General features: G+C 35.6%; 1 protein-coding gene across 4 annotated transcripts; it reads left to right on the top strand.

Annotated features, from left to right (window-relative positions):
* Positions 1 to 56: 56 nt before the first annotated feature.
* SPDL1 (spindle apparatus coiled-coil protein 1) lies at positions 57 to 22203 on the top strand. 4 transcript variants are annotated; one of them, XM_019450256.2, is made up of 12 exons: positions 62 to 271; positions 4861 to 5043; positions 7138 to 7314; positions 9595 to 9789; positions 10349 to 10498; positions 10598 to 10696; positions 10775 to 10885; positions 13073 to 13213; positions 13645 to 13748; positions 14372 to 14559; positions 16700 to 17042; positions 19621 to 22203. In XM_019450256.2, the coding sequence occupies exons 2-12, from the start codon at positions 4885 to 4887 to the stop codon at positions 19766 to 19768; spliced, it is 1815 nt and encodes a 604-aa protein (XP_019305801.2). In that variant the 5' UTR covers positions 62 to 271; positions 4861 to 4884; the 3' UTR covers positions 19769 to 22203. The 4 variants fall into 4 exon arrangements, with proteins under 4 accessions (XP_053763061.1, XP_019305799.2, XP_019305800.2 ...); XM_053907086.1 differs by lacking the exon at positions 19621 to 22203 and having other exon boundaries at positions 57 to 259; positions 4864 to 5043; positions 16700 to 18928; XM_019450254.2 differs by lacking the exon at positions 19621 to 22203 and having other exon boundaries at positions 58 to 271; positions 16700 to 18928.
* The last annotated feature ends 788 nt before the right edge of the window (positions 22204 to 22991 follow it).

The raw sequence follows: 22991 nt of genomic DNA on the forward strand, positions 1-22991 counted from the left end.
GTGCGCAGTCGCAGTAGGCGGAGCGGGGCGCTCAATTGGAGGTTCCTGCCAGTTTTTCCTTAACGCGCGGCTTGAGGGGAACATCTCGCGATACCTGTGAGTTCTCGCGGGAACAGCATTCAAAAAGCCCTGGCGCTTACCTGAGAACTAGCTGAATGAATGTGTAGACGACTCTGGTCGTGAAGTGGGGTTGCCATCGCGAACCTGGGCGCCGTGAGCCCTCGTCTCAAGCGGCTGGCTGCAGCAGCGGGGGAAAAGGGTGAGGAGAGAGGTAGGGGCAAGGGTCCTGGAGGGAGGTGCGTGTGGAGAGGAGCTGTGGGAGCGGCAAAGGGGAGTGCTCTCTGGGGAGTGGGGGAAAGCAGGGCCTAGGGAAACTTGGGGTCCGGGTCACGGCGGAGGCCTTTAGCAGGAACAACTTCTTCAGCGGAACCCGGAGTTCTTCTCAACCAGGTTCCGAGCCGGTCTCAATCTTCCGTTGGGCCGGGTGGCCACCTCCGGGTGTTCTGCCTCTGTACGGAAGACGGGGTCGCTCGCCTGGGCCTCCGGGTGATAACAAACACCGGGTCCGCTCGGTCCAGTACGGTAGCCGCTAGCCACTAGTGGCAGTCTGAATTGAGAAGTGCTGTAAAATGGAAGATGCAGGCTGAATTTCGAAGACTACACAAAAGGAGGAATGGCCCGTTGATAATTTTTATAAAGATTACATGTTGAAATGATAGTGTTTTTGGATGTATTGGGCTGAATAAAATATTACTAACATGAATTTCACCGTATTTACTTTTTTTAACCTGGCTCCTAGAAAATTAAAAATCGCAGATGTAGCTCGCATTCTATTTCCGTTGGACAGCGCAGCCGCAGACAGCTGCGTGTCAGGTTGTAATTGCTTTTCATCCCTTAGCTGGTGTAATATTCTCAAAAGCCCTGTTAGGTCGATATTGCTGTCTTTACTTTATGGGTGAGCAAAGAAGACCTTAAACTGTCCAAGTTCATGCTGCCAGTGAGTTGTGGAAGTGGAATAAGAGCTAAGGCAGCCGGAATCCCTGAGCTCCCTGCCTCCTGAATGCTTTGTTATGTTTCTGAGAGGTTAAAATGTGGTTAGGAGCACCAGGCTTCGGAGCTGGACCCTCGTTCCCATCTCAGCCACTTACTGATTACCCCGGCCAAGTTACTAAGCCTTTCTGTGCCTCCGTTTGCACATGTGTGAATGGGGGAAATACCTTATACTTCACGGAGTTGTTGAGAGAATTAGATACCATATGCAAAGCACCAAGTACGATGTCTGGCACCTGTTAGCTGTAGTTATTCAACCCTGGCTACCTCTTTGCAGATTTATAGGTTAACTCTTATTCATCCATCAGACCTTTGCCGGAAAGTTACTTCCTCAGCGAAATCTTTCTTGCCCATACTTAACCCTGCTCTGTCCCCACCCCACTTCCCAATTGAGGACAGCACCTCCATGTTACAGCCTGATACATCTCTCCCTCTTGCACTTACCACACTTATAAATCTTTACAGTTCATTTATTTGATTTAATGCCTTTCCACTAACAGACTGTTACATTCAAGAAGGCAGGGATATTGTCTAGTTTTGGGGTCATCATTGTGTCCTCAGTAATAGCATAGTATCTGACACACAGTAAGAATTCTAGCAAGTCTTTGAATGAATGAGAGCTAGTTTTTTGGCTTCCTTGACATTGTTGGCCAGGATGTCTTGGGGCTAGTTCCCCCCCCCCCTTTTTTTTTTTTTGTAAATGTCGATTATAATATTTAACTTAGGTCCGTTAAATGAGATAATTCATTTGAAGCACTCTGCCTGGCAAATAGTAGATCCTCACAGAGTATATGTTATTACTAACAATGCAATAATTAGTGCCTAGCCCCATCGCCAGGCTTTGGAAAGGTCTTTTATTTTTAAAGTTTGTTTATTTTGTGTGTGAGAGAGAGGGAGTGTCTGCAAGTGAGCAGGGGAAGGGTATGGGGGGTTGAGAATCCCAAGCAGGTCCCAAGCTGACAGCACATGGAGCTGTCGAACCCATGAAGCATGAGACCATGACCTGAGCTGAAATCAAGAATCAGACACTCAACCGACTGAGCCATCCAGGCACCCATGGAAAGGTCTTCTATTTTAGAGCAGTAACTGCCAGCCCTGGATAACGTAGGATACCTTTTATTTCCCTCTGTCTTCTAAAATCATATGTCTCCCATTTCATCTTCATTCTTAATGACCTTGCTTCCTGATTCACTGATAAATTGGAGCAGTTAGAAGAGCACTTATGCAGACTTCCACCACTAATCTACCTACTTATCAATGTCTGTACCCATATACTTTGCTTTCCCTTACTTTAGATGAAATATTCATGCTCCTTTCTGAAATCAGTCCCTGTACATTAGACCTCATTGTCTTTTCATCTCTTTAGCAGTTTGCCATGACCTCTCTAGCATCAGTTTTTCTTTTCTCCTGAATCTATCCCATGACGTGTACACATGCTGTTATTTTTTCTTAATTTTTTTTTTTGTTTTTAAAAGACAAACCTATTCCCCTTTCAGCTACTGCCCTGTTTATCTAGTAGTCTCCTTTGCAGCAAAACTACTTGTTTTCCTATTTTCCCACCATTCTCTCCACCCATTTCAGTTGGCTTCCAGGATAACACATGCTCTTGGTTTTCCTCCTACCTCATTGGTCATGCCTAAGTACACTTTACTTCTTCTTTCCACCTCTTAATGCCTCAAACCTTGGTCCTCTTCTTTTTAATTATGCTTGTACTCTGGAGATACCAAGGCTCAAGGATTTATGTTAATAACTCCTAGGTTTATATTACCAGCCCAGATCCTTCTACTAGTATAGCCAACTGGTTACTTGACATATATGATGTCCAAAACATAAGCCCCTGATTTTTTTTTTTAAGTTTATTTATTTTGAGAGAGGGAGGGAGAGAGAGAGAGAGACACTCCTAAGCAGGCTCTGTCACACAGAGCCCGATGAAAGGCTCGAACTCACAAACCGTGAGATCATGACGCTTAACCAGCTGCACCACCCAGACACCCCAAGCCCCCGATTTTTTTTTTTTTTTAAACAATTTTTGCTCACAATTTTTGTGGCTTCAACTGATGGCAAATCTGCTCTACTTGTTGCTCAGGCCAGCCTTGGAGATATTTTTGACTTTTCTCTTTTTTATATACCCCACATTTAATTGTTAGAAAATCATGTTGGGTTTATGTCCAAGCTTCATGCAGAATTTGACCATTTCTCCGTACTCCTTATATAACCACTCTCATGTGAGCAATCATCTCACTTGGTCTTTCACTTGCTCCCCTCCAAACTATTCAACATAGCAGCCAAAATGATCCTTTTAAATGTATCAGATCTCTACTCCAGACTTTGTAATGAATCTCAATTTCACCCATAGTAGAAGCCAAAGTCCTCACAATAGCCCAATTAGCCTATTCTCTCCTCTGATCTAAATTCATTCTTGTTCATTCCTTGGGTTTCCTTCCACTTTAATGCTACCCTTCTACCTCTATTCCTTTATCTTTCTGGAAAAAGGTACATGGCTAATTCTCTTACCTTCTGCAAGGCTTTGCTCCTAAGTCCCTTGAGGGCTTTTCCCCCAATGCTTATTTTAGATTTCATCCTACTTACAATACTCCTACCTCTTCTAAGTTCCCTTATCCTGTTCTTTTTTTAATTTTATTTCCACTTTAATGCATTTAATTATTATACTACTTTTGCTTATCTCCTCCCACTGGAAGTTAAGTTTCATGAAAGAAGAGTGCTTTTTCTTTTGGTCCATTTGGATGCTGATGGATCTGAAATGCCCAGAATGGAGCTCAGCACACAGGCTTTAAGAAATATTGTTGGGGGCGCCTCAGTGGCTCAGTTGGTTAAGTGTTCAACCTCGGCTCAGGTCATGATCTCACGGTTTGTGAGTTCAAGCTCCATGTTGGGCTCTGTGCTGACAGCTCAGAGCTTGGAGCCCGATTTGGATTCTGTGTCTCCCTCTCTCTGTGCCCCTCCCCTGCTCATACTCTGTCTCTGTCTCTCTCTCAAAAATAAAACATTAAAAAAAAATATTTGGTGAATGAATGACTACATTGACTGGAGAGTGGGGAAACACCTTATTAAAATCCTGTTGCTCTTTGAATGCAAAGCTGAGTTTAAATCTGGTCTGAGAGACTGGGACCAATTTGGAAAGGATCATGAGTAAGGTCCAGTTACAGTGGAATGTTTCTATATACAATGTTTCAGTCATTGATTAGAAATCTAGAATGAGAAATGTTCTTTAGTTACTCTGAACATGATTCTGTTTTGCATGTCTTCTTATGAATAACTAGGAAAATACTAGGAGCCTGTTGTCAATAAAGCATATTTAATGTGTTCAAGAAGTTAACACTGTTTCAAAAAATTGTGGGCCTGAGAGTCTTTGCCTTACAAACCTTATTCAAAGCTGCCTTCTTACATTTTAAGTTAGCAGTCATGTTACTATAAAGTTTCTTGATTTCTTTCATTGTTCTCTTAACTTGATTACCTGTTTAGTGATGTATGAGACCCATCCAACCTTAGTATTTAAGAAGCTTAGCACACAACTGAACAGTTCCCTGCATTTCTTAGAAACAAGTGTGTTCAGGTTTTGTTTTTGTTTTCCTCTGTGATTTGGTCTCAAATCAGGTAATGGAATTAACAGACCTTTCTTTTAGAACAAGTGAATTTGACCATTTAAAAGTCAGGAATAATATCTTTGATGCTATGTTTTTCTGTATGTCAGTAGTATTAGGGGAAAAGATATATCTATTTTTTTTTATTATTGTTATTGTATGGAGTATTTTGTTTAAGCTTAAGTACTTACACTTCCTCTGTTTACAGTAGACCAGAAGCAAAAAAAAAATCATGGAGGCAGATATCATTGCAGATCTTCGATGCAAGCTCAAAGAGGTTGAAGAAGAGCGACTAAAAGCTGCACAGTATGGTTTACAACTAGTAGAGAGCCAAAATGAGTTGCAGAATCAGTTGGATAAATGTCGTAATGAAATGATGACCATGACTGAGGTAGGACCCTGGACTCCTCTGTTTATAAGGGTGTGCTTAGTTATTGAAGATTTGTATTGTCTAGAAATTATTAATATTAGTTTGATTCCTTTTTGAAGATTTTAGTTCTAGTTCCTACTCACCCCCATCTCTAATAAAAGGAACTGAAGTAAATGAATTCCTAATATTCTTTCTGACCCTGTGTGTTCTGAATTTGGAAAGTTATTGTTCTCATACTGGATTTTAGATTTTATTTTGTCTGCAGTCTTCCTTGGTGACCTCACTTGTTTCATAGCTTTAGATAATACCTAAATGTCCTATGACACTATACCAGGTCCTTACTTTACCCTTAAAGTCTAGATTTGTATATTCCATTGCCTACTAATAGGCATCTCAAATGTAACAAACAGAATCATTGATTCTCTGCCTGCTAACAAAACATTCTCTTGCAATTTAGCTTACTTAGTAAACGTAAATAATTTAAGCAAATTTCTAGGAGTTTTATTCAATATCTTTGTGTCCTTTATTTCTCATGTTTAATCCATTAGGAAGATCTAAGAACTTGACCATCCATCTATGTTACTGACCATTCTGATCCAGACCACCATCATCTGTCCCCTAGACTACTGTAGCCTTTTAACCAGGTTGCCTGCTTCCCTCATTGCCTTTCATACTATTCATTCTTCACACAGCAGCCAACTGGCCATTGAAAGAGAAACAAAAGATCATGTTACAGCCCTGCTAAAATCACTCCTATGGGGGCACCTGGGTGGCTCAGTTGGTTGAGCATCTGACTCTTGATTTCGGCTCAGGTCATGATCTCATGGTTTGTGGGATCAAGTGATCAAGTCCTGCGTTGGGCTCTGCACTGACAGTGTGTCATGGAGCCTGTTTGGGATTCTCTCTCTCCCTCTATCTCTGCCCCTGCTCCTGTGTGCACTCTCTCTCAAAAATAAACATTAAACACACACACGTGCCCACCTATGACTTCCGATTATATTTACAACAAAATCTAAACTCCTTACCGGGGTTTGCAGATTTGTATGTGATCTGACTCATGGCAACTACTTTACTCATCTTTAACTACTTTTGACCTCATCTTTAACTATTTTTCCTTGTTCTTAGCTATACTAATCCTGCCTTACAGGCTTTACATGAGCTGTTGCCTTCATCTGCATTGCTCATTCCCTGTCCCAACCCTTGGATTGAGTCCTCAACCTTTACATTTCTGTTTAATGTTACCTCAGCTTGAGAGACCTTCCCTGACTGTTTTGTAAAGTTGCCATCATTCACTGATCCAGCTAATTAAATCAGATTCTAAGCTCCATGAGAGAAGGAATTTTGTTTGTCTTGTTCACTGCTGTATCTGTAGTGTCTGGCACACATTTATTGAAAGAATGAATTAATCTGTTTTCCGTTTTATGTAGTAAGTGCTCAGTAATATGGTTAAACTTTGATCTCAATATTTAAGTACAGCAAGTAAAAATAACTTGCTTATTTTTCTCTTATTTAATTTTCTCTTATTTTTAACAGCTTATTGAAGGAGTTTGAACTAATGCTTTTTTTAATCTTTAAACTTCCCTGTCAGAAGCAAAAGCCCTCTTAAATCCTCCTTTTATCTCTGCACTGTATTCATTTGAGAAGTCACTTGTGAACATTTCTCAGATGACTACATTCTGAAAGGTCTAATTTAGTATTTCATTTTTTACCTAGTCCACTATTTTATTTTCAGAGTCATAAGTAGAGCACATCATTATGAAACCAAGTAATTCTCACTAGGAAAGCTGAAGTGCTATAAAATGTTTTGTTTTGTTTTTATTTTTGTTTTTGTTTTCCCTAGCAGAGATTACTTGACATGTTGACATTCCATGAACACCTTTTTTTTCCTTAACAGGGCATAGAAGCAATTACCACATGAGTAGCATGGGTTGAAAGCCTCTGGGTTTTCTTAGGACTGATTAGCTACAAAGTTACTCCATATCTAACATGTGCTGGTTAGGTAGAAAGCAGCAAATAGGTGAAGTAGGAATGAAACAGTTCAAGGTGAGAAGTGCTTATATATGATGGCTTTAAGTTAGTTTTACGTAATTGGATTATAATTGAATCTGTTTTCAGAATTATGAACAAGAAAAATATACTCTTCAGAGAGAAGTTGAGCTTAAGAGTCGAATGTTAGAAAGTTTGAGCTCTGAATGTGAAGCTGTTAAACAACAACAGAAAACACACCTGGAGCAATTAAAAGAACAACTAAGCAGAAGCCACGGACAGGAAGTGAATGAACTAAAAACTAAGGTTTGGATTTCTATGTATGTCAAAACAAAAATATTTCATGCTTATGGAATTACCAATCTGTAAATGTTAGGTGATGATGATTTTCTTGATATTGTCTATTCATAATAGCTGAGATCAAGGGTTCCATCATAATGTTGGGAGTGGGAACACTGAGAAACAAGTTTACCTGAGGGACTTGTATTAATAACATTGTACTAATTGAATACAGTTATTTAATTTTATTAACTGGGTATTTGAATGGAGTTTTAGTTTACTAACCACCATGACCTTTTTTAAAGTGCATAGTATGGCAGTCCCCTTTTAGAAAGACTGGTCTCCTAGTTTTCACTGCAACTAGTGATATACTTTGTAATTCTACAGAAGAAACCAGTAGTTTATTTATTGTAAAATAACATACATTAGAATTGATACTTTCTAGTTTGTTTATTGAAGGTTAACTGATAACATATGATCTGCCTCCTACAACAACTCCTTAGGGAGGATACCATGATTGTCTCCATTTAACAGATGAGAAAATCAATGTTTAAACAGAGTGAGTAAATTGGACAAAACCACAGAAATCAGTCGAGATTTGAACTGAAGCTGTCTGATTTTAAAGTCCATGTTGCTGTTCTTAGTCTAATGACATGTTATACTGGCTTCATTTCATGCATAAATACAAGTTGTCCATTCTTTTCTGGTACCCCCAACTATCCAGTGCCTTCAGGTTACTTCTAAGGAATCCAGAACCTTTATCATGGCTCCTCTTTGTATAGAGTCCCTACTTCCCAGACCCCTCTCTACAAAACCTCGCCTGACTTTTTGCCTATTTTCTCAGAAGCCTGTTTTCTAATTTTCATTGTTTCGTGTATCATCCTTCAAGATTTCTATGTATCTGTACCACCTATACTGTTAATTAATTTCTTTGACTCTCTTTTTATGTTTTATTATTTTAAGTAATGATGTCATTGAAATTATATATTTGAGCTGGTTATATTTTTTCCTAAAATGTTGTCAGAAAAACATGACTATCAAAATATGCTTTCATGGTAATAGTTAGAATCATCTTACATTCATTCAGGCAAACAGTAATCCACCTTGTCTGAAACTAATCTAAGTTGAGACACCAATGGCTGATAATGATGCATTCTTCTTCCCCCGCTCCTCGCCATGTTATTTTCATTTTAGCAGTGGCTTTCATTATGTAAACAAAAAAGAATAAAAGAGTAATGTAGGAAATACTCAGAGTCTGAGGCAAAGCCACCTATATAAGAGACGGCTTTTTGGTGGAGCAAAGACTAAATTAGTCAAAAAATATTTTCAGTCTTAATGGATGTTCTCAAGTCACTTGTGCCAAAATTTTCACATTTTATCTGAAATTTTTCACTTCTTTCTCACATATAATCCATCAACAAGTTCTAAGAACCTGATCTATAAAACATCCATGTGTGCTGTTACCATTCTAGTCCAGATCACCATCATCTCTCCCCCAGACTACTATTGTAACCTTCTATCCAGGTAGCCTGCCTCCATCGTTGCTATTCATAACATTCACTCTTCACACAGTAGCCAAAGTGGCCAAGTCCAGACTTACTTTGATTACTAATATGGACTATTTGTATGTTTGTAAGACAGAGCCTATCACTATTATAAAAGATGCCTAGCCTTGGCCAAATAGGAAACCCTAATCGTCTCATCATGTAGTAAATTTGGGTCAGTCAGTCACTCCAACATAGATCATTCAGCTAAATTTTTTTTTTTTCACATTATGAAAATAGGAAAGGGAAAGTAAGTCAAAGGCTCTTATATTTTGAATAGAAAATATTAGGATATAATCTAAGAAAGTTGATACCCAATTGAAGATAATTCAATATAGATGATAATTGTAACCCTGGACATCAAGCAAAAGTTTTTGTTGGTAACAGAAATTGTGTAGTGAATACTAGGCATTGTGTTATATGTTTTACCCACCTGATCTCAGTTGAGAGGCTCACAGTAACCCAGGAATGGTTGATACAATCATTTACCAGTTTTACATAGGAGGAATGAAATAGGCTAAATCTAGGCTTTAGCTTAAAAATTCATCCTTCTGCTATAAGTTTGTTCCCTTTAAACTATATATTTTCAGTTTTTCAAGATTTAGAACTATATGAAAATGTAATTTGTTTTGTTCAGCTTAACTGTCTTCCAAAATAGTTATACTGCAGTTACCAGAATAATTTGTACTGCAGCTATATATTCTGATGACCTTCAATTACCTTTTGATTTTTTAAGATTTCAATTTTTTTTTTTTTACTTTAGTTAGAAAAACTAAAGGCAGAATTAGACGAAGCTAGGCTTAGTGAAAAGCAGCTGAAGCACAAAGTAGATCATCAGAAGGAACTCCTTTCATGTAAATCAGAGGAAATGAGAATAATGTCTGAGCGTGTACACGAAAGTATGTCTTCAGAGATGCTGGCTCTTCAAATTGAGCTGACTGAAATGGAAAGTATGAAGGTAATATTTATGGCATGTATGTTCTTAGAGTTTTTTTTTTTTCTTGCATATTTTTGTTACATGTTTTTGTTATAATTTTAAGGCTGAAATACTTTTTGGCTTCATTTTGATGTAACTAATTAAAAAATATTTTAGAGAGTTTTTAGGTGGATTACTTCATGCATAGTAAAGCTTTAAATTATGTGATTATGTAAAGCAGACTACCTTCCGATTAATGAAACCTCTGGAAGAATTTAGAGTCATTAACTGATCCTAGTTTGTGTCTAAAAACCCTATATAAATGTTGGTTTCATGGAAATTGATATGCATATGAATGTAGGGTTTTTTTTATTGTAGGCTGAGGTTAATTAAAAATTAAAGTCTTGACTTCATAGGAGAGAAAGATACCTTTTCATTTTGTTCCCTGCTGAAAAATATAATTTTATTATTTTATGATGCACCTTACAACCTTTGACTAGTTCTTTAGTTTTAGTTTTGAACCACGGCTGATAAACTGAGCAGCTGCTAAATGAAAGGTTTATTGAGGAGAATTTCCTCTTTTTCAATTCCTGTTGAATAGACTACCCTCAAAGAAGAAGTGAATGAATTACAGTATAGACAAGAACAACTAGAACTTCTTAGTACTAATTTAATGCGCCAGGTAGACCGTCTTAAAGAAGAAAAAGAGGAGCGAGAGAAAGAAGCAGTTTCTTACTATAATGCCTTAGAGGTACTGTGATTACGGTAACATTATTTTTTCCAATTTATAATAAGTTGTTTCCCTGCTAACTTAACCCCTATCAGCTAAATTGTTTTCTTTTAAATTTAGAAAGCTCGTGTAGCAAATCAAGATCTTCAGGTGCAATTAGACCAGGCCCTCCAGCAAGCCTTGGACCCCAGTAGTAAAGGCAACTCTTTGTTTGCAGAGGTACTTAACAAATACTCCATTGATTAAATTGGCATTTCACTTAATACAAGAATAATTACACATGTTAATATTTTCTAGGTGGAAGATCGAAGGGCAGCAATGGAACGTCAGTTCATCAGTATGAAAGTCAAGTATCAGTCACTAAAGAAGCAAAATGCATTTAATAGAGAACAGATGCAGAGAATGAAGGTATCGAGTTATCATCATTGGAGGCTTATTAAACCTATTTTGTATCCATATTACATGTACAAATATATCAAAGAAAGCATCTTTTCATTCAAAGAATGTACTTAGTTATTTCTAGAACTCTATGATTTTCGAAAAAAATATTTATTTTTTTATTTTTTTTAATTGAAGTTTTTTTAAATTTTTTTTTTTTTTTTTTACATTTATTTATTTTTGAGAAACAGAGAAACAGAGCACACGTGGGGAGGGGCAGAGAGAGAAGGAGAATCCAAAGCAGGCTCTAGGCTCTGAGCTGTTAGCACAGAGCCCAATGCGGGGCTAGAACTCACGAACCGTGAGATCATGACCTGAGCCAAAGTTGGACGCTCTACCAACTGAGCCACCCAGGCACCCCCAAAAATCTACATTTTAAAATTGACTAAAAGATCTATTGTATTTTATTTAAAAAATTAATTCCTTAGTAAATATTTAGTAGTAATACAGTTAGCATCCATTGATTTTTTTTTTTTTTTAATGGTTGCTCAATAACTTTGCCAGAAATGTATAAATGTTTGTGTAGTAGGGAAAAGAACTTGAAAAGTTTTTATTTCCTGCTGTTGTCCTGGCATCTCTTAGCACAGCCCTAAGGTTCCTACTTCAATGGAAGCTAGCTCTCTCACCATTCTTCAGTTCTCCTGCAAAGGCTTATTAAAGAGTGGGATTTAGATTTCCTTTTCTTGCAGTTCCTCAAGTCAAGCATGTTTTGATTTAAGGAGTTTTTGGTCATTTTAGTCAAACAGGCAGTAACAGAAAAACATGTGGAAGTTATAAAGATTGTAGTATTGTACCCAGCTTTTAGAATCCTGATCCTTAAACTGTTTTGCTTAACTGGTAACTGGAAGTCTCGAAGGGCTTCCTGCCTTTTATTTAGGATGGTGAGATTTACAAAGAAATATGAAAAGTCATAATTAAACTTTGGTGTTAGATGAACTTGGGATTGAATCCTAGTTCTGTCCATTGTTAGCTGTGTGACTTTAGACAAGTATTTTTACTTTTCAGGACATCAGTCACCTCATCTATGAAGTAGATATGATAGAACCTGCCTCTTAAATTGTCCTGGAATTAAATAAAAGTATAGTAAAATGCTTACATGGTGCTTGGCGTAGAAGGAAGTACTGACTTAATAAAGATCTGTGGTTTTTAAGGATTTTGATTGTGCTGCCTGGTTTACTGAGGCTCTCCCCAATCCAGGAATGACACTTTTTGTAAATTTTCTCACATTTGCTTTTTGTTTTCTTTCCATATTTGTTGGGTTACTATTAATCTCCCAGTGTTCCCATGATATTGGGACAACAAGTAGCATTCTGAATCTTCTTAGGCTAAATGTGTCTAGACTCTAGTCTGAAGTGGAACAAAATATGGGTCCTTAAAAATGTTAGAAGTCATCTTTCTGCCTTTGTGACCATAACTGCAACGTAATATCATTGTTTGCTTTCCTCAAACTATATTTAAACTAACTGATACTTTTTAGAACTTCAAAATTTTCTGAAGGCAGAAAGGAATGGTAATTTTAGATTCTAGTTAATTTCCTTTCAGCTGGTATGCAACTCCAGGTTTAGGTGGAGTCATAATTAGGTGCTGCTCTTAAATAAATTTCTTTATATTTGTATTGAAGATTCCCTCAGTGTCCTTAGATGACTTTTACCTTTGCTTTCTATCCTTTTCATTTGTGAATCCCACCTTTATAAATATAAGTAGCTTCATAATTTCTCCCACTTAATACTATTGAGGTTAATCAAAATTTTAGAAAAACCCCAGCAGACCCTTAATGACAGTGGATGTGATGAATAAAGTATAACATTATAGCATTTGAGCAGGTTTATTTACTGGTTAAGTGATGCTTCTGGATCATAGCCATTCATTTCAATATTATGTTTCACCAAAGTACAAATAATTATTATCAGATATTACTCCTAAGTATTCAGATAAGTACTCAGAGTTATATCTATAACTAAACTTATTGATATAAATATTTTCAAATTATTAGATTATTAAATTAGACATAGCTAGTTTTGTTTCCAAACTGAGTTCAGGGGGTAATATAGTACAAAATATGCATTATACCAAAAATGTTATTGTTAGAATTTTCCTCTCCCCAACTCAGATCTGTGGGGGGTGGGGGTGGAATTGTAATTTTTTTTTTTTCCCCAGTTACAAATTGCGACATTGCTACAAATGAAAGGATCTCAAACTGAGTTTGAGCAACAGGAGCGGCTGCTTGCCATGTTGGAGCAGAAGAACGGTGAAATTAAACACCTCTTAGGTGAAATCAGAAACCTGGAGAAATTTAAGGTATGTGTAACCCCTTCAATAGTGCAGCCAGATTTGGTTTGAATATCTTAACATCAGTTGACCCTTGAGTAACACAGGGGTTAGGGATGCTCACCCCTGTGCTGTCAAAACTCTGCATAATTTTTGACTCCCCCAAAACTGTATTAGTAGCTTACTGTTTATTGGAAGCCTTACTGATGACATAAACAGTTGATTGACACATGTTTAGTATGTTATATGTATAATACACCATATTCTTACAATAAAATAAGTTGGAGAAAATAAAGTGTTATTAAATTATAAGGAAGAAAAAATAACATTTACAGTACTCTACTGTGAAAAATTCACATATGAGTGGACCTATACCACTCAAACCTGTGTTATTCAAAGGACAACTGTATTAACCTAATATGCTATTCATTTTGAGTAATAAGAATTGTTGTTTTCTTTAGAGTTTATATGAAAGTACGGAATCTAGGCAGTCCGTCAACTCTGACACTCCAGAAGATAACACTTACTATACAGATTTACTTCAGATAAAGCTTGACAACTTAAAGTAAGTGTTGGGTGGTTAGAAAGATGGACACACTCTTGACTTGCTTATAATAAGTAGTATTAGTGACTACAAATTTTTGTTTTCACATTGCCAAAAGAAATTCCGGAAAAGAAAAGCAACAAAAATATATTGGTGGCAGATGAGATATATTGAAGATATAATTAGTGCTGGTTATTGAAGAAAAAATATTTTCAATGAATAATTAAAGATTTTGATTTCTTTGAGTTTAGTTTTTTAGACTGGTAAGTGAAAAGAACTTTAATACAGAAAATGTACTTATACTCTAAATTTTTCAAGATTAATATCACCTAATTTAAAACTTGAAAGTTATTTGTACGTGCATTACTGCGGAAATAATATTTTGCCCCTTTGTCCATTTCCTTTGAAGAATGCATGACTTTTTTTTGTTTGAAAATGCTATTGTTAAAGCTTATTTTGTTTATTGTTTCTTTCTTATCTAAAACCCCCCAAAAATGTATTTTTGTCTAAGAGTTCAAGTATATAGTAAAAGATCTTGCAGTAACAATATACCTTGTGTGTGTGTGTGTGTGTGTGTATAAAACATGTATGTATATTGTGTGTTATTTTAATATTCCTTGATTCTCCTTTTTGTATTTATATAGCAAAGAAAATGAAAGCACTAAAGGTGAATTGTCCATCCAGCGAATGAAAGCATTATTTGAGAGCCAACGGGCTTTGGATATTGAAAGAAAACTTTTTGCAAATGAAAGATGCCTCCAGCTCTCCCAAAGTGAAAATATGAAACTGAGAGCTAAATTAGATGAGTTAAAACTGAAGTATGAACCTGAAGGTATGCATGTCTCATTTATGTTGTCTTTTAAATTATGAGACACCCTGAGAAATCATATCAAGTTTTTTTCTTACTACAGCTTTATGCAAATCCCATTACAAACTAATTTATGGTTATGTATCTGTATCTAATAAAACAGATTTACTCCTACAAAAGATGTAGGAAAATTCTAAGAGAACTGGATACTGGGTATGTATGAATATGATAGGTATTCTGTTGGATATCTGTATATTAGAGCCTTGATAAGGTTTGAAAACCTTAGAGATTTTTCCATTTAAGATTGTGGACACCTTACATAATACCAAAGAGTTTGATTTTGTTGAGGCAACTGATGCTTGGGCTCTTTATTAGTTAATACCATTTATAGAAAACCTAAAAATGGAGACTTAAAAAAGATAGGTATTAATTCTTCCCCTTACAAAAGTCTGGAAGAGACATTCCAGAACTGGTCAGAGTGTCAGGATCTAGGCTTCATTTGCATTGTTCATCAGTATAATCCTTGAGTAGAATTGAGTCACATGACTCCCCTACAAGAAAAGCTGAGAAAGGCAATCTTGATTCTCAGGGGTCATATTCCCAACTACATCTTGGGATTTTTTTTTTTTTTCCTAAGTGTAATAGACATATAATATTTTATTAGTTTCAGGGGTATATCATAATGATTCAATATTTATACATAATAAAATGATACCCCCCCATGATAAGTCATCATGCAAAGTTATTACAATATTATTGAGTATATTCTTGGGGGATCTATTATTGAGGAAGACTAGTGGGACAGATATTAGAGGACAACTAGCAAGTCTGATCACTGAGGTAGAAAATAGCCTTAATATATAGGCTTTGCATCTCACATACTAAAAAAGAGTAGTTTTACTGTCTGTTTGTAAATTAAAAAATAAGAGGCTAAAAATAAAACAAAGCCTAATAACGTGATGGTTCTTAAAGCAAAAAAAAAGTGTTGTTACATGTTTTAGGTTATAGATTTTCAGCCAGTTTTTGCTCCTATGCTGTTCACATACCTAAGACTGTCATTATTGTTCATGACTCATGTCATTCTCAATAGTAATGGGGAGGTTGTCAGTAATAGTAAGCTTTTTTATAGTTTAAAAAGGCTGCTCTTCTCATCCTTTTTCTCTTTGCTGATTCTAATAGGCTTTCCTACTTAAAAATTACACATTATGAATTTCAAAGGTCTGCTGAACTGAACACTGCAAACAGAGGAAAGTGTCGTGAATCTAGTTGATTCAGGGAGAATCTAGCTGATGCAAGAGAAAGGGAAGATAATGATATAAAAAGAACAGTGTAGATAGAGCAGGGACACCAACCCCATGTCCACCCATGGTTTCTCCCACCTTCACTAACAATTTTGATTTTGAAAATGAAAAACACATTGGTAAGAGGATAGGGAAAAGATAAAACAATTAATTTAGTGACTGTAAGTAGGCCTGCAAAGGGGGTGGAATGATGCTATGTTAGGCAGTGGGGGTAGAAGGCTATTGCTGTAGTCTGCAGTGAGATGTACTATGGTTTGAACTTGGGAGGTATCCACAGTAGAAGTACTCAGATTTTGAACATACTTTGTGGGTGGGGCTAATAAGCACAAATTGCCATAGAGAATTTGACTTGTTCTTTGCATGTAGTCATTACAACACACAATATTGAGTGGAGTAAGTGTTTTTAATCCCCATTTTACAAAGAAAATAAAGTTCAAGAGGTTAAGTACTTCCTCCAGGTCACCCAGCTACAGAGTACTACTATGAGGATTTGTATCTGGATTCCTTGACTCTTAGTCACTGCATCCTTCCTCACCTCCATGCTGAAGTCTTATAAAGCCCTGTGTAACTTTTATCACAATATCAGAAGAGAACATATAAGTGTTACTTCTGAGAGCCAAATCTTTTGAGTTCCCAAGGAAAATTTATAGCCAGATAACCTTTAAAAGATATAGTTAGTGAAGTCTATGAAAAAGAAAGGATAAAAGACAGAAACAATATATTTCAATAAAGAGATAAGTGGGTTTTAAAAGAATGAAGAAAAGGAAAGGAAAAACCAATATAACTAGTTCTATCTTTTTATGTTTATGGTGTCTTTGTTTTGACTTATTGACTGAATATACTTTTAATGTTTTTATCCTCAGAGAAAATTGAAGTGCCTGTGGCCAAAAAGAGGCGTGAGGTCCTGCCTGTGGATATAACCACCCCTCACAGTGTGTGTGCCAAAAGTGCAGTAGAGGAAGAAGTTTGTAGATTACCACCTCAGAAAGAGGAGGCACAGTGCTGTCCCAGCAATTCAGAAAATAACAACTTGCAGATAGAAAAGACAGTTTCTGTAAATACACCAGAAGTCATTCTGTCTCCTCATAAGAGTCTGCCCATGGATACTCAGCCAAGGAAGGAAAAGAAGTGTGTAAAACTTATAGGAGTTTCAGCAGACTCTGAAGTCTTAAGTGAAAGAAGTGGAAACACCCCGAATTCTCCCAGGTCAGTGGCCTATTTTCCTCAGGGCAACCAGCAGACCTCTCCATCTCTTCTCTATCGCTGCATGAACTGTGCTATCTGTTTCTTTATCTATTTTCTTAGTATTGCATGTAGTATAATTCCCCAATTTCATCTGCCTACCTTCAACTTTTTTAAAACTTTAAGAAAAACTAAAATGATCACAAAGGGAAAGGACTCCTGAATAAGGGAATTATTTTCGAGAGTTACACTTTGCTATTTCAAGAAACAGAAATACCACAGTCTAGTACATCTCTGAATGTTTTGTTGGTTTCAAGAAATGTATAGTTGGTTATTTTTCCCCTAGTTCAAGAGTGACCATGAAAGAAAAATTAACTTATGTCCTAAAAGGGCTTTCTAGTAGTCTAAGAAATTTCAGCCTTCTAGAAACTGTTAGGTGAAATTTTTTTATGGCTTTTGAAATTGTTTATCCTAAGTCTACAAGAAACAGCTTTGATTTTGACATTTTTAAATATCAAAGGTAATTTATTTTCATTTTTATATCAAAACTTCAAAGCCTCTAGTTTCTACATGTTTGAGTTTGTGACTCAAAGAGGAAGTGTCAGACATGTGTCTATAGGAATTAACATTTTAAGGGCCTTATCTTTAAAACAAATTAAAATAATAGAGATTGGGAGGTAAGAGAAAGTGAGTGAAAGGAAAAGGTAGGTAACAGTGACTGAAGCTAGGATAGAATAAGATACAAGCTCAGGGCAAGTGTAGCAGGACCAAGAGTAGGGAAAAAAGGAATGAGAATGGAGAAGGTAATAAAAAGATGATGAAGGATGTCTGTATGCAATGGAATGATAGATGCATTTAAAATGAGTATCTTTAGACATTTTAAAAATTAAGCATATTGATGTGAAAACAGGTTGGATTGTCTACTTATTAAAATGATCTTTAAGGTGCTACTAGGGCTACATGAGTCTTTGATGGGAAGGTACAGAATAAGACATTTTACTAGTGTGTATTTGAGTTAAGATAGTAAGACATAGCCCACCTTTGTAAAAGGGCTGTTTTGTATGTTTTGCCTGATTTTTTTTAGTAAGTCTTCAGTGCTACTGAAGGTACTGTACAGTGAAAGCACCTCAACAATGTGAGCAGCTATTATTATTAAGAGAAGGACTGTTGACCCCTGAGCAACATGGGTTTGAACTGTGCAGGTCCACTTCCATGCGAATTTTTTTTTTCATATATATATATATATACCATACATTATTGTAAATGTGTTTTTCTTATGATTTTCTTAACATTTTCATTTCTGTAGATTTACTTTAAGAATGCAGCATTTGATACATATATAAAATATGTGTTAATCACTTGTTTATGTTATGGGTAAGGCTTCCAATCAACAGTAGGCTATCAGTAGTTAAGTTTGGGGGGAGTCAGAGGTTATATGAGGATTTTTGACTGCAGGGGTCAGCATTGTTCACAGGTCATCTATAATTTATTACTCCATTCCTTGAATTTTTATATAGTAACATTATAAGTCTCATAAGGTAAAAGCCTAATATTCTCAAAGAAAAAGTAACTTCAAATAAATTATAAGTCACACACACACACACACACACACACACACACACACAGAGTTCCAAGTAGTTTTGAAATGAAGTCAGTAGGTTATGTTTGTATATATGTGATTCATTGTGTAAGTGTGCTTGACCATTGTATATTTCTGGAGGTGCAGTTCCAGAATTAATCAGTGCAGACCTTGCTACCTGTGTTGTCTTCATTTCTTTTTCTGCTCTTTTTTGCTTGATAAAAATTACTTAAGCAAATGTATTTAGCTACTTGTTTGACTCAAATTAAGTAGCACGTTGGAATTTTGTCTGGCTACTGAAACAAAAACAAATAAAATACCACAAAACGTTTGTTTTTGTGTATGTGTGAGTCCATCTGCTAACTCAATATGTTTCCAGCCTTTTGCTCGTTGCATGATTAACTTAGACACACAATACTATGATAATATTACAATAGTAAATATGGGTTTACTGGGGACTTCACTATTGCATGCTTTATAAATTTAACTGATAATCTTGCTATTAAATCTTTATAAACCTTTTAAAATATATCTTCACTGTTTTTTCATAAATGATTATTCTGCTAGTTAAAATTCAATTTAAGTTTTGTGTTTCTTTTATGAGACAAATTGCCATGTGTTCATGCACTTCAGTATTCCATGTTATTTTTATCTTGTGTTTTCCTTTTGTAGGTCATGTTAACATTAAAGTTATGCTCTAGCATTTAAATTTTTTTGTTAGGTGTGCTTATAGTAGACATCCCATTATATTTTAATTCTTAAATTTAGGCTTTGCCATGACTTTTATAGGCGTTAAAAATATTTCTTTGGACATTTAAAATATTAAGTCTGTTGACGTAAAAAGTCTCTTTTAGAGAGGCAGTTACTTAGTTTTCTTAATGGTATTGGAGTCACCTATAATTTTTCCTCGTATACATACAAACAATTATGTCTCATTAGAGGCCCATTATATGAGAAGATTGTTTCTTCTGTAATTTTTCTTAACCATATTTGAATTCAGAGTGGATGCTTTAATGCCTGTAGGTTAGCTGCTGAATCAAGGCTTCAAACAGAAGTTAAAGAAAGGAAAGAAACTGCAAGCAAATTGGAAAAGGAAACTTGTAAGAAATCACATCCTATTGTATACGTGTCCTCCAAATCAACTCCAGAGACCCAGTGCCCTCAGCAGTAAGGACTTTTCTTTAATGAGAGTAAGGTACCACTTGCCCGAAAGGTTGATTTGGAGCTTTGTTAAGATTGTCTTTATCAGAAGTATACAACCTTGTAGGTTATTTCTTTCTACCTGTTGTGCCAAGACCTGGCATTTTCATGTTCCTCTGACCAAATGTTTAAAATTTGGTTGTGATTCTAAGCAGGAGAGTTCCTTAAATGATGACTCTTCATGGAACTTCTATTAATGACAGTAAATAAACTAATAACTGAAGGAAAGTGTTATTATAAATTATTTGTTGCATTGTATATGGATTTTTTAAGTGTCATTAACACATACCTTCTAAGTCACATATTTGGAAAGAACACAAATCATTAACGATTACATTTTCCTATGTACTTTTTAATGAACTTAGTTTTTCACTATATTATAAAAATAGAAAACTTAGTTTAAAAAAATATATTATATTGTAACTGGATTTTATCAGTGTTTAAAGCATCTATGTTTATCTTTGTATTCATGTACATGATTTAAATTTTAAGTCTCAAGCATATGAAAAATATAATTTTGAAACTTAAAACTGCCATAAATGATCCCCTATTTTTTTACTCTGTATAGATAACACATTGTTATCAAAAGGGGATAAAGGAAGTAAAATGAAACTTCAGAAATTCTTAATTCCCTGGTACATATAATTTATATATATATATATATACACACACACACACACATATATATAATTTATATAATTATATACATATATAATATATATTTTTAATTCTAAACTTTCCAAATAAAGTCTTTTTTTTTCCTTTAAATGATTATAATCTTGTCTACAACTTAATGTCATATATATACATATACTGTAGGTGGATGTATTTATTTATATATAGAGAGAGAGTTAAGATCTTGGTTTATGTGATTATGAAGCCTGGCAAGTTCAAAATCATCATGATGGACTAGCAGGCTGGAGACCCAAGGAAGAGCCAGTGTTACAGTTCAAATCCAGAAGCTGTTTGGTGCAGAATTCTCTCTTGCTCTGGGGAGCTCAGTCTTTTGTTCTAAACAGGACTTGAACTAACTGGATACATAGACCGATTCACTTTATGGAATGCAAACTACTTTACTCAAAGTCTGCAGGTTTAAATGTTAACCTAATCCAAAAACACTCTCAAAGAAACATCCAAAATAATGTTTGACCACATATCTAGGCTCCTTAGCCTTGCCAAATTGATACATACCATTAACCATCACAGTCAGTTACTTAAGTTTATTGAAATATATTAGATAGAAGGAACTTGCCTCTCACTTCTAAGAAATTAAATAAACTTTTAATTCTAATTTTCTGAAAAAAGCATACTCTAAACAATTTAGAGGTTTCACATTAAATAATAACTCTTGCAAAAAGAAGTAGCTGAAGGCACCAGGGAATGAAAATTTTAACCTGAGGATAATAAACAAATAATTGACCATATTCATTGCATATTATAAAATATACATTAATTCCTTCCAATATTGAGTTGTTATGTGAAGCTGTGTGCTAGGGGTGCAAAAATAACCCTTTAGAGCTCAGTTTAATAGACCCACATAGATGAGTAGTGGTAGTACTGTTATTACTTGTAATAACAATCATATTTAACATTTGAATAAACCTAATGTCCAGGCATTCTTCTAAGCCCTTTCATGTATTACCACATTTAACCTTCCAACATCCCTGAGAGTTAGATATTTGTACTTACTATCCTCATTTTATAGATGAAGAAAACAAGGTCAGAGAAGTTATTAATCCAAGGGCACAGGTGTTAGTAAGTGATGAAAAGTGTGGTAGAGGTTATTAATAGCAAAGTATACAAAGTACTGTAATAACAGAGAGGGAAACAAGAAACTGCCTGTGGCCTTCCTGTATCTTTGTCATCTTTTACAGTGTCTCAGAGGTTTCCTGAGGCATGGAGAGAATAGCACTACAGGTGGGAGAAATAGCTGTTCAAAGAGTAAAGGCATGAAACAACATTTCTAATCCTATAGACAAACTGAGCAACTGTGATTAAAGGTTGAAGAATAGGGATGAGAAGAGAACCTTATCCATCTACCTTCTGCTTTATCACCCTTAGGTGTTCTGTTGAGTCTTGAGTCTTTTTATTTTTTAAATGTTTATTTATTTTTGAGAGAGAGAGAGACAGCATGAGCGGGGGAGGAACAGAGAGAGAGGGAGACACAGAATCTGAAGCAAGCTCCAGGTTCTGACCTGTCAGCACAGAGCCTGACACGGGGCTTGAACTCACATACCATGAGATCATGACCTAAGTCAAAGTTGGATGCTTAACTGACTGAGCCACCCAGGCGCCCCTTAGTCTTGAATCTTTTAAGAATGTATTTTGAAAACCATTGTAGATGATAGGAAGCAACTGAATAATTGATATAAAAAAGCAATTATTGAATAAACTGATAAGGTTGAATACATTATTGAATTTATTTTTAATAAAAACACTAGAAGCATAATGGAAAATTGGATGTTGCAAAAGATAATATTGAGGCAGGAAAGACTAGTTTGACCATTTGGTTACTCCAAGTAGGAAATACAGATGCAAACTGAGGCAGTGACAGTGGGAATGAAGATTGGCCATTGGATTCAAGATACTGTTTAGAGAAGCAAGACCAAATAGGATGTGGAACGCTGGTGTAAAGGATACATCTGATATGAATGGATGAGTGTTAACTCATGGTGGTGTTAACAGAAAATAGGAGTAGGAGATTTTTTAGTTTTGAGGATAGTTTTATTGAAGTACCTATAGGGTGTCCATGTTGGGGGTAAGGGATATGTTTGTTTCTTTATGTAATCAAAACTAATAAATCTGTTCATTAAATCTTTATTTTTGTAAGGAAAATGTAAGACTAACGTAACTATTCTAACAGACATTTATTTTCCTCATCATTATTCAGAAAGTAACCTTGTGGTCAAATGTTTATACTCCTAACCTTGGTTTATTCAGTTTTCACTAATTAGACAAAATGAGCCCTGTATATGAGCTGAGAAAAAAGATGGCGAAAGAATTATGTTTTGTCTCCCCAAGTAAGGTGTTGGTGAAAGGGAACTAATTTTTTTATTGATTTTCTAGGTGTTTTACCTATGTTACGTCTCTTAATACTATGTAGTTTAGCATAATAGTTAATATTGTAGCACTTGTAGAGTATCTAAAGTCTCAACTTCACATAAATGTTAATTAGATGTGGGCAAGTGTATGGC

Source organism: Panthera pardus, unplaced genomic scaffold, assembly GCF_024362965.1.
Source record: "Panthera pardus isolate Hobbes unplaced genomic scaffold, ASM2436296v1 HiC_scaffold_2, whole genome shotgun sequence".
NCBI lineage: Eukaryota > Metazoa > Chordata > Mammalia > Carnivora > Felidae > Panthera > Panthera pardus.

Bases quoted from the DNA above. Each gene is read 5' to 3' on its own strand.
- SPDL1 (XM_053907086.1), top strand. From the start codon at position 4,885: ATGGAGGCAGATATCATTGCAGATCTTCGATGCAAGCTCAAAGAGGTT. The intron at 10,886-13,072 runs GTATCGAGTTAT...TTTTTTCCCCAG, and splicing joins AACAGATGCAGAGAATGAAG to TTACAAATTGCGACATTGCT. The intron at 13,214-13,644 runs GTATGTGTAACC...TGTTTTCTTTAG, and splicing joins GAAACCTGGAGAAATTTAAG to AGTTTATATGAAAGTACGGA.